The sequence below is a fragment of the Neofelis nebulosa genome, chromosome 14 (assembly GCF_028018385.1).
Source record: "Neofelis nebulosa isolate mNeoNeb1 chromosome 14, mNeoNeb1.pri, whole genome shotgun sequence".
NCBI lineage: Eukaryota > Metazoa > Chordata > Mammalia > Carnivora > Felidae > Neofelis > Neofelis nebulosa.
Window position 1 is genome coordinate 28,864,100 of NC_080795.1, and position 12,830 is coordinate 28,876,929.

The 12,830-nt window shown below is 42.6% G+C and overlaps 1 protein-coding gene and 1 long non-coding RNA gene across 10 annotated transcripts in view; both read right to left on the bottom strand.

The window, feature by feature from the left end:
- Positions 1 to 3,069, bottom strand: part of TPD52 (tumor protein D52) — a 109,396-nt gene extending 106,327 nt beyond the window's left edge. The window contains exon 1 of one of the 4 annotated variants that reach the window (XM_058699925.1): positions 2,912 to 3,069. In XM_058699925.1, the coding sequence (XP_058555908.1) occupies positions 2,912 to 2,930 (19 nt within the window). In that variant the 5' untranslated portion in view covers positions 2,931 to 3,069. Of the gene's footprint in view, positions 1 to 624; positions 800 to 2,911 lie in introns of those variants that run through there. The other 3 variants (XM_058699921.1, XM_058699922.1, XM_058699923.1) reach the window with 3 other exon arrangements.
- A 1,294-nt stretch (positions 3,070 to 4,363) lies between these two features.
- LOC131495122 (uncharacterized) overlaps positions 4,364 to 12,830 on the bottom strand; it is a 238,828-nt gene continuing 230,361 nt past the window's right edge. For all 6 annotated transcript variants that reach the window (XR_009253782.1, XR_009253780.1, XR_009253779.1 and 3 more), the window contains one exon: positions 4,364 to 4,519. This is a non-coding gene — a long non-coding RNA (uncharacterized LOC131495122). The remainder of the gene's footprint in view (positions 4,520 to 12,830) is intronic.

The window sequence follows — 12,830 nt, forward strand, 5'->3', positions numbered from 1 at the left end:
ATTTTTGAGAGAGACAGAGACAGAATGCGAGTGGGTTAGGGGCAGAGAGAGAGGGAGACACAGAAGCAGAAGCAGGCTATAGGCTCTGAGCTGTCAGCACAGAGCCCGACACGGGGCTCGAACTCACGAGCTGTGAGATCATGACCCGAGCCGAAGTCGGACACTCAACCGACTGAGCCACGCAGGCACCTCTAAGGAGACATTTTCAATAGAGAAATGCAGTGAAGACAAGACATAGGGCATTTAATTTTCCATCTAGAGTGGGACAGACAAACGTGACAAACTCCAGGCATACTAAAAAGTTAAACGAATTCTAAAATGTTCTTATTTGGCTTTAAATACTTTATGAAAACTCACAATTCAAGAGACAATCACAGGGTTTCATAAACTGTATGTCAGCCACCACTGTTCCATAGTGAACATGCAGGTTTACAAACCCAGGCTCCTCCTCTTTAAGTCGCCTCCTCAGAAGTCTCCCTACAGATTGAATGAAGATGGAGCGATCCACTCCGCTCGTTCAAAACCTTGCATGTACATCCACCCTCCAAGTCCAACACAGACTCACCACCAACTTTCTCCGCCTAACCGCAGAGTTCTGCTCCTTTAAAATACTGAGGGAAATACCAGGAGTTAGGAGTAAGTGGGTAGCAAGAGAGGACGGCAGAGGCTCCAACAGCTGGAAGGCACTCTTGGTCACTTTTCCTTTCCATCCTAGGCAGTCACCAAACATTTCTGAGCATCTACTTTGTGCCACGGGAACATAAAGATGAAAATACAAAAGAGACAGGAAGATGGAAATGTAAGGACAGGCCACGTGGCTGCAACACAGCAAAACTGAGTGAGCCACCTGACCTTCCCGAGGCAAGTGACTCATCTTTCATACTAAGCTGAGCCTCCAGACTCCTCACTTTAAGAGGATGGATTTCCTTTGCCCTCGAGGAATAACAATTAAAAACAAGAACTAACATGACCCACCGAAGAAAACATCTTAAAGTTAGAAACAGAAAAACTCCTCTTATAAGCCAAAGAATTTACAAAATAGGTCTTAGACATACACACACAAAACTGGTCCCACAAAAACCACACTAAGTGCATCAGTACAAAGGTACTAATGACTGTGATTTTCACCAGCCAAACTAAAATACCAAATCTAGTAAAATTAGTCACTCCATTCATCTAAGTCAAATACAGCTACTTAATCTAGTTTGACGAGTACCAAACACAGCTATTCTAAAAACACCATTATGTTAAATACGACAATGTAAGGCATACACAAATATGCATGTTCATATGTTTGACACCCCCAACGTCCTCTTTAAAAGACAGAATAATGCTGACTTACATGGTGGCTCCTGGCCTTCTCCTAACAATACATTTAAGACCTGAGACCAGCTTTCTGACTCAAACATTTAAATACCTATCATGTTCAAACACCAAGGTTACCCAACCATGGATAAAGATGAATGAAGTACATGCTTCTAACCTCAATAAGCTTAAAATCCAGACAACATGTGTGCATAGAGATATATACGTATTTAACATATATTATGTATTGTACATTATACATACATATCTATTACATGTTGCACATAACTTTATAGTATAAGCACTCATATGCTAAGTGTGAGATCAATTTGACGAGTGTGGAGAAAGGAAAGGTTGGAAGGTTCCAAAGAGTCCTACAACTTATCAAAAGTAAAATACAAAACAGTATATATGGAATACGGTTTTATTTGCATAAAAAGTATGCATAAAGATAAATACAAAGAGTAATAAACAAAAAAGAAAAAAACGAAAACTATTGTGTCTGAACTCAAAATGTGAGTAATTCCTATCCCTACTTCCTAAAATTTACGTTAACATTGTTACCTTTTTTGGGTTAGCACTTATGTATCTTTTAAAAAGTGAGCCACGCATCTGTATTACAGTTACTGGGTTATTATCACAAAGATGAAGCGATATATAAACATTTAGTATTTAAATCTTAAAACCATGCCTCCCTATTTACATCTCGCTTAAACAATGATTCCACTGGAGACAATTTCACTTTGAGATAGTTTTCAGAAACAAGTGCATCCAAAGCGATAGTAACAAGACTATAGGGTCTTATCTTGATGAGTAAAAGAAGACCTTTACTACGGAAAGCTCCCTTCCCCCCGCGCCGCGCCAATAACCCCATAAACAACACACCACAATTTGGGGACACCTCGCATGTGACGTATCTACGTCCAAAACCATCGCCATAGGATCAAACGCCACCAAAAATCCTAATCACGTAAACTACAAGACGGCAGAAAGTCTCAACGCTGGGGGAGTCGGGATGGGGGGAGGAGTCATGTTCCCATCCTGAGCAGCGAAACCACCCACTGTCGTTGGATCCTCAGTTTCCACCAGTTACAAACAAGATCTAGCTGTACAGTACTCCCTTCGCGCTGCCTTCCACCCAAAGCGCATCACCGTCGGCAGCCCTGGCTCCGTGAGCCTGGTGCCAGCCACTTCGCCTCCACCCAGAACCTTCTTTCCCTCTCTCCCCACCTCCTTCTCTGTCTCTCTGTCTCTGTCTCTCTCTGTCTGTCTCCCTGTCTCTGTCTGTCTCTCTGTCTCTGTCTCTGTCTCTCTCTCGCTCTCTCTCACACACACACACACACACACACACACAGCCGCGCGCGCCCGTGCGCGCGCGACCCCAACAGCCCGCTCCGCCCGCCGGAGCCGCTCCCTGCGGCTCGGCCACACCAGGATGTCAGACCCCGATCAGGAAGATGCAACTTGAAGAAGGCTCGGCTCCCGCTCCGGCGCCGGCCGGGGACACTGTGCACCTGCTCCGGCGCCGGGCCGCGCGCAGCCCAGCGCCGCGCCCGACCCCGCGCCTGCCCGGGAGACACCGCGCCGGCGGTGCCCGCGCCCTCACCTTGCTCGCCACGGTCCATGTCTCCCGCCCACCGCCTCGAGTCCTCTGCGCCTCCGCCGACTGCAGCCCGTCGCGCTCGGATCGCACGCCCGCCCGCCGCGCCGCACCGCGCCGCGCTCCTCCTCGCCTCCGCCGCGACTCCCGCGAAGTCCCCTCCCCCGGAGGCGTCGGCGCGGCGGCACCGCCCGCCCTCGGCGGGGAGCGCTTTCCCGGGGCGTCACCCAACCACCTGACCCGGCCGACCTGTGCGCTCGGCCACGTCGGCGCGGCGGGCGGCGCCGGGGCGAGGAGGGCTGGGCCGGCCGGTTCGCTCGGGTAGGAACTCGGCTGCCAGGGGGAAGAGCGGGGTAGCGCGGAGGCGGAATCCACCATGGAGGCTGCGTGGAGACCGCTCGCGAACCCGGCTGGCATTGGCGTCCCACCCTCAAGTTATTTATAATATCAAAAGTTTCCCCAGGCATTGAAGATGCCCTTTCTCTGCCTTCCCGAGCACCTGCTCTTGTGTACTACTGAGTGGAGACACTGGAAGGTTATCAGAAATGCCAATGGCTCCTTTTCCCTCTGAGTCTTCATAGGCTCCTCTTGTCAAAACAATCTCCTGTGACATCTTTAATAACTAGGTCCAAAACAGGCAAAGGGGGGGAAATTACAAAGAATCTCTCGAAACATTGTGTAGTCCTGTCTTTTCACAGACAGTGAGTGTTTTTCGGTAACAGATTAGGAAGGTTTTCACGTAATAAGGACTGTTTTGAGTGCAGAATTAAAGCCAACATTCTGAAATGAATTAAATTAACCAAAGGGCAGAATCACCAAAGGGGATCTTTTGAAAACGTATTTTCAGGTTTCATATTCACTGATCAACACAGTTTAAAGCGTTTGAAAATAATATTTTTATTATTACTGTAACAATACTTTAAATTATCAGCACTCTTTTTTTTTTTAAGTTTATTTATTTAGAGAGAGACAAAGGGCCTGAGTGGGAAAGAGGAAGAGAGAACCCCAAGCAGGCTCTGCAGTGTCAACACAGAGCCCAATGCGGGCTCGAACTCACAAACTGTAGATCATTACCTGAGCCAAACCAAGAGTCAGTCGCTCAACCCATTGAGCACCGATCAGCACTCTATTTTCAAAGTGTTTTTGCATTTACTCATTTTCCATGAAGTCATTTTGAATATATCCTTGTAAGGTGATACCTCATTTTCACGGACCATCTAGGTCTGTGAGAGAGGCAGCTTTCCCCTTGTGTTTTATACCTGGAGACTCTAGCTTGCCCGTCCTGTCTTGGCGTTATATAGTACTTCACATGCACTAGGCTTTTGTTAATATGCTTAAAAATTACCCGTAGGTACTTGAAGCAGCTCCACGTTTTCTATCTCTGCACCATCGCGCTGTACCTGAAGCGTAGCTCCTGCATCCCCAGCATCTTCTCCATGAAGTTCATTCTGTGTACCCGAGCAGGTGAGACTTCTCTTTGCTCTCTCCTCCTGCTGCACTTGGCCTTCTCTCTGGTAGCACTCACCCCGGCATTCGTCCCTCAAGCCAGCCTGCTACAGCCATAGCTTTGTGTGTTTCACAGCCCCACTAAGGTAGAACCTGGTGGTTTACACGCTAGAGAAGGTCAAAGATCATTTTGGTCATCTTTTCATTCTTTGAATTATACCATGCATTTAATAAACATGTTAAGTTTAGCTTTCAGGCTTAACATTTAAAACAAGGTATACTGTATATACTAACAATCTAGTGTTTGTAACAAAGAGGTACAATGCTAGGCCTTTTTTTTTTTTTTTTTTTTAATGACTTTTGGGCTCCTGAGTGGCTCGGTCCATTAAACATCAGACTCTTGATTTTGGCTCAGGTCATGATCTCATGATTGGTGAGATCTAGCCCCAAGTCTGCCTCTGTGCTGATGGCAGCATAGAGCCTGCTTGGGATTCTCTCTCTCCCTCTCTCTCTCTCTCTCTCTGCCTCTTCCTTGAGTGTTCTCTCTCTCTCTCTCTCTCTCTAAATAAACCTAAAATAATTTTTACATGATTTTTAAAATTTAACAGCAAGGTAAATTTTGGCATTGGAAAAAGGTTCCTTAATGTGGTAAAGAATTGTTCACTGCCTGCTATTTACATCTATTGTAGAGAGATAAACATTTGGAGAGATAATCTCTCAACCTATAGACTAACTTGTGGACAAATAAATAGCACTTGAAAATAGTGTTGGTTGAAAATACTATTTACTCAATTTTTATCTATTTAACTTGCTATATGGTGATGACTTTAACTATATGTTGGAAGAAAAATAAATGCCTTCTTTTTTTTTTGAAGAATTTATATGCTTGTTCACGTCTTGGGCAGAGATGGGTAATAGCCAACCCAATATCCAGTTTTCCTATTTTCCTTCCTAAAAGAACCCAAATATTATTTGGGATAGCATGTGTCCAGCTGAAACACTGGCCACTTCAGGCTCCCTTGGGCTGGGCAGGGCTCTCTGACACATTAACGACCAATGAGATACGTGCAAAGCTTGCTAACTGGAATCTTCGAGAATTTTTTTAATTATTATTTTAGAGAGAGAGACTGCAAGCAGGGGAGGGGCAGAGAGAGTGAGAGAATCCCAAGCAGACTCCACTCTCAGCACGGAGCCCTAGGTGGGGGTCGATCCCATAAGCTGGGATCGTGACCTGAGCAGAAATTGGGAGTTGGAGGCTCAACCCACTGAACCACCCAGGCTCCCCAAGAAATCATTTTAAAAGAGGACAGACTTGGCAACATTATTTTGCTCTTTACTCTCCCTCTTCCTGTGAGAAGGGCAGCAGCCATCTTGCAAGCATGAGGAAGAAAGCCACAAGCCAATGATGGCAGAATAGAAAGACAGAAAGAACCTGGGTCTTCAGTGGCATTGTGGAGCTTCTTACAGGAATAAAATAAACACCTGACTTTTTTAAGCCACTATAGTTGGGTTCCCGCTACGTGGAGCCAAAAGAAACCTTAAGTGATACAACATGCCATTTAAAAACCGCCTGTCTGCCCTGTACCGATGTAGTTAGGTTCATGTAATCCTCAGCCTTAGGCAAATATTAACTTCCTTTTCTCTATGAGGTTAAATAAGCACTGCTCATACCATAAACCACCTCATACGTGATATTTCCACAGAAGCCTGCTTTTCTCTTGTGTTTTCTTTCTACTTAATTTTTTTTTCCTGACAAACAGAATCTGCACTTACAACTCACACTGTTACTTCTGATATAAACAGAACTTATGTTTTAGCACTCTGAGGAATCTCTGGAGAGTAGCTAGCACGTAAACAGAGCACCTGGGTGCATTTAGCTGAATCATCCCTTAAAAGGCTCACTCAGTACAGGAGAGAAACACTAGATTTTCTTTGTTGTGTTGTTGTTAATGGTGACATGGATTTTTTTTTTTTTTTAAGTTTCATTTCAAGGGGCGCCTGGGTGGCTCAGTCGGTTAAGTGTACGACTTGGGATCAGGTCATCATCTCGTGGTCTGTAAACTCGAGCCCTGCATTGTGCTCTGTGCTCACAGCTCAGAGCCTGGAGCCTGTTTCCAGATTCTGTGTCTCCCTCTCTCTCTGCCCCTCCCCCGTGCTTGCTCTCTCTCACTCTTTCTCTCTCTCAAAAATAACATTAAAAACAAACAAAATAAACATTAACAAAAAAATATTAAAAAATTTTTTTCAAATACCTATCCATTGGTGAAATTTATAGTTTCCCCAAAAGCAAATGAATTGAAGTAAATAAAAATATTGGAAAGGTTAGAAATAGAAGCTCTATATTACAAGTGGAAACTTCTACACTCTGCCCTCATTGTACCCATTCCCCCATCAGATAGCAGAAAGCACACAAAATAGGTGTATGGTCTGATGCTCTCTGCAGGCCCACTCTTCACATTTGTGGGGCCTGGGGCAAGGGTACAAATGGAGGCCCTGGCTTTCTCTTCTGACTCAGTCTTTTCACCTAGGGCTCTGTCCTAGATCCAAGCTTCTCTGTAGGAGTATCCTGGCTATATATCCCTTCTCTATCTACCCTTTCCCATCAGCTACCCCATGGTCATACTTCTGGACCAGGGCTGCACTCAAAAGGACCCTCTTGGGGAAAAGGTCAAAGACCCTGAACACATAGGTTCAGGTGGGAGATGTTGCAGCTGCAAGTACCCAGTGTATGGTCTATATAAAGGGGAGACAGGAATGGATGGGTATGTCCATTTGGCTCTAAGGACTCCTCACCCTCAGGTGAGGCACAGGTGAGCAGTCTCTAAAAGGGCCCAGTAAGGAGACTCCCCAGTAGCTTGTGTCTAGGGTTACCAGATAAGATATGGGACACCCAGTTCAATTTGAATTTCAGGTAAACAACAGATCATTTCTAGTATAAGTATATCCCCTGCAATACTTACAACATGCTTGTACTAAAAAAAAAAAAAAAAAAAAAAAAAAAATATATATATATATATATATATATATATATAGAGAGAGAGAGAGAGAGAGAGAGAGAGAGAGAGAGAGAGAGAGTTATTTAGCTGAAATCCTTAATGGGGTCTCCTTTTTTTTGCTAACTCTCTCAATCCAAAATGTTTCTAAGGGCAGTTCTGGCTCCCTGATTGGTCAAATAACTGAAGGCATATGATACCACAACTTTGAAAAAGTCATCATATTCCAGCAGAAAGACAAGATGCTTACTGCTTAAACTGTGCAGGCAAACTAGATACATAAGGTGAGGGTTAGGAAGCCCAAGAAATCAAAAACAACTTTTGGAGAAATATTGATGTAATGTCTGGTGTTTAATATTTAATCGCTTAAGAAAATATTATGACCAACTTGTATTCTCTCAGCTATGTAAAAGACTGACTGCGAGTATGAAATAAGTCTTCAAATGTGTAAAAATGGGTACTGGCAGGAAAGAGTACTTCACACTAATGGAAGACAGACATGTAAATCCCTGAATGTTAACAGGAAGTGATCTCACATTATTGATTTGGGCTATATTAAGAAAAGTCATAGACCACTTAATCTTCCTTGTGTTTTTTTCAAGCCATTTTGAATTCTGTGTGTTTATCAAATTACATCATATGAGCTGGGTGGGGATGGGAGCCACTATCGTTTTCCTCCTGGACTCTCCACCATCAGTATTTGCAAATATTTTCATCTATTCTTTAGACGACTGTATGGTATAAATTGCATTAATTATATGTAGAGTCATTAACAAAGTGATTAACAACATTTATACGTGTTTTTAACTGGCATTTGACTCAATGACTTGCAGGCCATTTCATCCCTGCAAGGATGGTTAGTTTTCCAGGGCACCAGTGTTCCTCTTCTAGAAATGGTAGAGGCTAGAATGGCAAGTGCCCAAGGTCAGGGCTGAGGAATCGAAGTCTGTGTCACTGTCACCAAAACACAACTGTGCAAGGCCAGACACAACTCAGAACACCTACGCAGATTTAGCTGAACTCTCACTTAAAAGTAATCACTTAAAACCATCACCAGGCTCACTATTCTCATCTCCAAAATTAGGAGGCTCGTGTTGGGATAAATATGGCACATTGCACACATTCATTCATTTTAGAAATTTATTTTTTTGAGATATAATTCTCCTACCATAAAGTTCACCCTTTTAATATACACAAGTCAATGGTCCGAATGAACATTCATCTATTCTTACCCCCTCCCAGTGCTACTAAAATTACAATAAAAGGATAAGTCCACAAGGACGAAGAGAATTCGAGAGGCTACCTAATGATAATTGACCTCGCACATCTGAGGAAGCTGGTTGCTAAGCTAGTAGTGGGGAAAGCCAAGAAGAACCTAATTCTACTACAGAATTTCCAAACCCTCAGGACTGGGCACCAGGTATCTGTGGATACAGAAAGCGAGGTTCCAAACGGGAAGATTGGTTGAAAGTCTACCTAAGAAGGAATTTGTTTCAATTCCTTCCCCAGATCTGCACAGAAGACTGAGGTGATTTCTTTTTTTTTTTTTAATTTTTTTTTAATGTATATTTATTTCTGAGACAGAGCATGAGTTGGGGGGGGGGGGTTCAGAGAGAGAGGGAGACACAGAATCAGAAGCAGTCTCCAGGCTCTGAGCTGTCTGCACAGAGCCTGACGCGGGGCTCGAACCCACAAACTGTGAGATCATGACCTGAGCCAAAGTCGGTCACTCAACCGACTGAGCCACCCAGGCGCCCCTGAGGTGATTTCTTTGGGAAAGAAAACTGGACAATCCCTTGGTACAGAACAGTAAATGCACATGAAGGTGATTTACTATTGTAAGCAGAGAAATTCATTAGCTGTTCACATCATGAATGCTAAGATTTCCCACATTCCCCTTCCTTGGTTCCCAGAATGTGGACAGCCAGGCCTATAAAAGTAGGAATACCCAAATACCTGGAAAGCAGGGGATTGAAAGATCCATCTCTCAAGAATTTGACCACCCCAAGAAAAAACAAAACAAAAAAACCCCCAAAATATTGATATTGAGTAAGCCAGATCACCTTACCCTCAAACCCAGGCCCTACAAGTCTTGTCCAGGAACCCAGAAAAAACAATCAGCTGTTTATTGCCCATTGTAGGCAGCCACAAACCAACAGATAGTTTCCTAATGGAAGACAAGGACCAAAATAAACATAACAAAGAGGCAACTTACAAAAAACAAACTATACAGGGAGAAGACATTTTTTAAAACTATCATTATTACATTCAGAGAGAGAAGTAAAGACATCCCAAACATGAAACAAAAATTTGCTATACAAAGGAATGTTCCAAGAACAAAGAGTTCTTAGAAATTAAATATATAATAGTGGACATTATAACTCCTGTGGTAGGCAGAATAAGGGTTCCCAAAGATGTCTAAATCCTAAACATAAACAAAAGGGACTTAACAGATGTGACTAAGGTTAGAGGTTTTAAGATGGGGAGATTATCCTGTATTGTTAGGTGGGCCCAATCTAGTTACATGAGCTCTTAAAAGCTGGAAACTTTTCCAACAGGAGACTGAGAGATGCCATGATAGAAGAAGAGGCAGGAGAGATTAGAAGTATGAGAAGGACTCCACTCACTGTTGCTGGCTTTGAAGATGGAGGAAAGGAGTCATGAACCAAGAAATGTGGGTAGCATCTAGAAGCTAGAAAAGCCCTTAACTGAGAGCCATCAAGAAAATGCAGACCTACATTCACAGACCAACTACAATATGCAATTCTACAATCACATGAAACTGAACTCTGCCAACAACCTGAATAGGCAAAGAAATATTCCTCCTAAGATCCCCCAGAAAGGAACGTAGCCCTCCAGATATCTTGACTTTAGTTCGGTAAGACTCACATTAGACTTCTGATCCTTATGACTGTAAAATGATACATTTATGTTAAGTCACTCCATGGAATATAAAGTGAAGCAAATTTCCTAGAAAGCAGAACAAAAAACAAACAGCTGGAAAACAGAGGAGAAAATATAAGGAAATTAGAAGTCTAATCCCAGCAATCCAATATCAAAAAAAAAAAAAAAAAAAAAAAAAAAAAAAAAAAAAAAAACCTCAAGAAAGAGAAGGAGGAAACAGAAGGAAATCACCAGGAAATAATTCAAGAAATTTCTCCAAGTGGAATGACATAATTTTCAGATTTGAAGGGCTCACTGAGGGCCCAGAACACAGCACATACTTATTAAATACAGAACACTGATGACAAAGATCCTATAATTCCCAGAGATGAAAAATATTTGATCACTTTCAAAGTAAAAGGAAAAAGAATGATTTTGACTTTTAAACAAGACTAGTGGAAAACAAAGGCTTACCCTTAATTTACTGGAGACTCATTGCTTCTGTGAACAATCAGAGCAATGTTTCCAATGATGGGAATTGTACAAATAAAAAAGACTGTAAGAAACATATCACCAATTCTGGCAAAAATTATTAATAACACCACCTCTGCCCTTGATGGATACGGATCAGTCACAACTCTTTGACACAAGTAGAGAGAGACAATAGCATGACTCTAGATTTCCTGTTGTCTAGATATGGGGCCATTTGTATTATCACTAATACTGCTTGCTGCACTTGGGCCAATAAAGCAGGTAAAATAAAAAGACTAAGCATCCTTTGTAGGAAAAAAGCTACTTGACTTTCTAAGGTTGATCCTCAAGGCCTATGGGATTTGTTCTCTTGTCCTGGGGTGGGCAATTGGAGTTATTGGTGTTGAAGTATCTTACAGGCAACAGTAATTGTTCTTGTTGTTAGAGTAGTTGTGATATTAGTCTACCTTATTTTCTCCTGTTTTAAATGCATCTTCTCAATCACTCTCTTGCCATATGATCTCTCAATACACTTGGCTATGGAGACAACTGGGCAATTCTCTCTTGGAGATTGGGTAAAGATCTGGATCTCAAGCATATCCTGAGTTGGTTAACTTCTCAAAAGTGAGAGAATGACCACAAGACAGGCCTGAGAGACTGAGTATAGAAATGGACAATGGTCGGATTACATATGACAACAGAACTCTGAACCACAACCAGTTCAAGAAGCCAAATCATTGCAAATCACAAATCTCTGCAGCAAACAGCACAAGAACAGTCAGGACTTGGTCAATGACTGCCAGCTTCCCTATTTTTTGTCCCTGTTTCTAAAGCAGTACTAACCAGAGAAAGCCAAATATGCTGAGTGTATCAATCATGTGACTAAAATCTTTCACTAAAATCTACACATGGCTTTCAAGATTTAAACCATACTTCTTAGCATATCTTACAAATTTCTACTGTATTCATCAGTACTCTTTTAATTACAAGTGATAGAAACCCAATTGAAGGAAGTTTATATAAAAAAGGTAATTACTGGTTCATATGACTGGAAATAAGAGGAGAAAAGTAGAATTCAGGTATAATTGGGTCTTGATGAAGCTAATGAGCCTTGGGCATTGTTCAAGGTAGGGAAAAGAAGCTAATGTGATCTTCTGGGTAGAACCCTATGGGCTACTCAATGTACTGTTGTGTTTTCCAGGGATGATGTGTAATCAGTATGGATATGTCACGTGCTTGTACTATGAACGATCATAAAGTTCAGAGGAGATTATCATGGTGGAGAGAAGCCAGACATACTAGTTTCTTTGGAGCCCACAACCCTAATAACAACTTTCTGGAATAAGTCTCTTTGATGATGTCACCAACTGGAGCCTTTGATAAGGGAGGCAGCCTCTACGTGGAGACACCCCTTTGGTCTTAGAACTGTTGCCCCTCTGACTTTAAGCAACTAAGAACCAATAATTTGGCTCCTAAAGAAACTGAATGCCTGACCTATAGAGGCTTGGAACTGTTTGCCTGATCTTCTCATTTTGAGCAGGGTCAACATGGACTCAATGACTAACAGTGTAGGAAGGGGCCCAATAAGCCTCACTGATGAAATGCAAATGGTGTATTCAAGAATACAACCAGCTTGGACTTAGTAGTATCTTTACACACAAAAAAAGTGGCAGCTACCCCTTTAGATTGATATGGCTTAGATCGTAAGGCTAATGATCACTTGTTTGAGTACACTGCTCATCATGTCCCCCAACATTAGACATGTGGGCCAAAGTAGGGTCATAATGGGTCCCTGTAAATTTTGAAAAATTTACTTGTAATGAGAGAGGTTATGCATATGTGAGGGTAGGAGAAATACGGAATTCTCTGTACCTTCTTCTCAATTTTGCTAAATTGCTAAACTGTTCTAAAAAACAAAATACTCTTGTCCTTCTTGCATCTGCCCCTTCTGGATTAAAGGTCTAAATACAAGTAGGGGCACTTGGGTGGCTCAGTTGGTTAAGTGTCCGACTTCAGCTCAGGTCATTATCTCACAGTCCGTGGGTTCCAGCCCCACCTCAGGCTCTGTGCTGATAACTCAGATTCAGAGCCTGCTTCAGAGTCTGTGTGTCCCTCTCTCTGCCCCTTCCCCA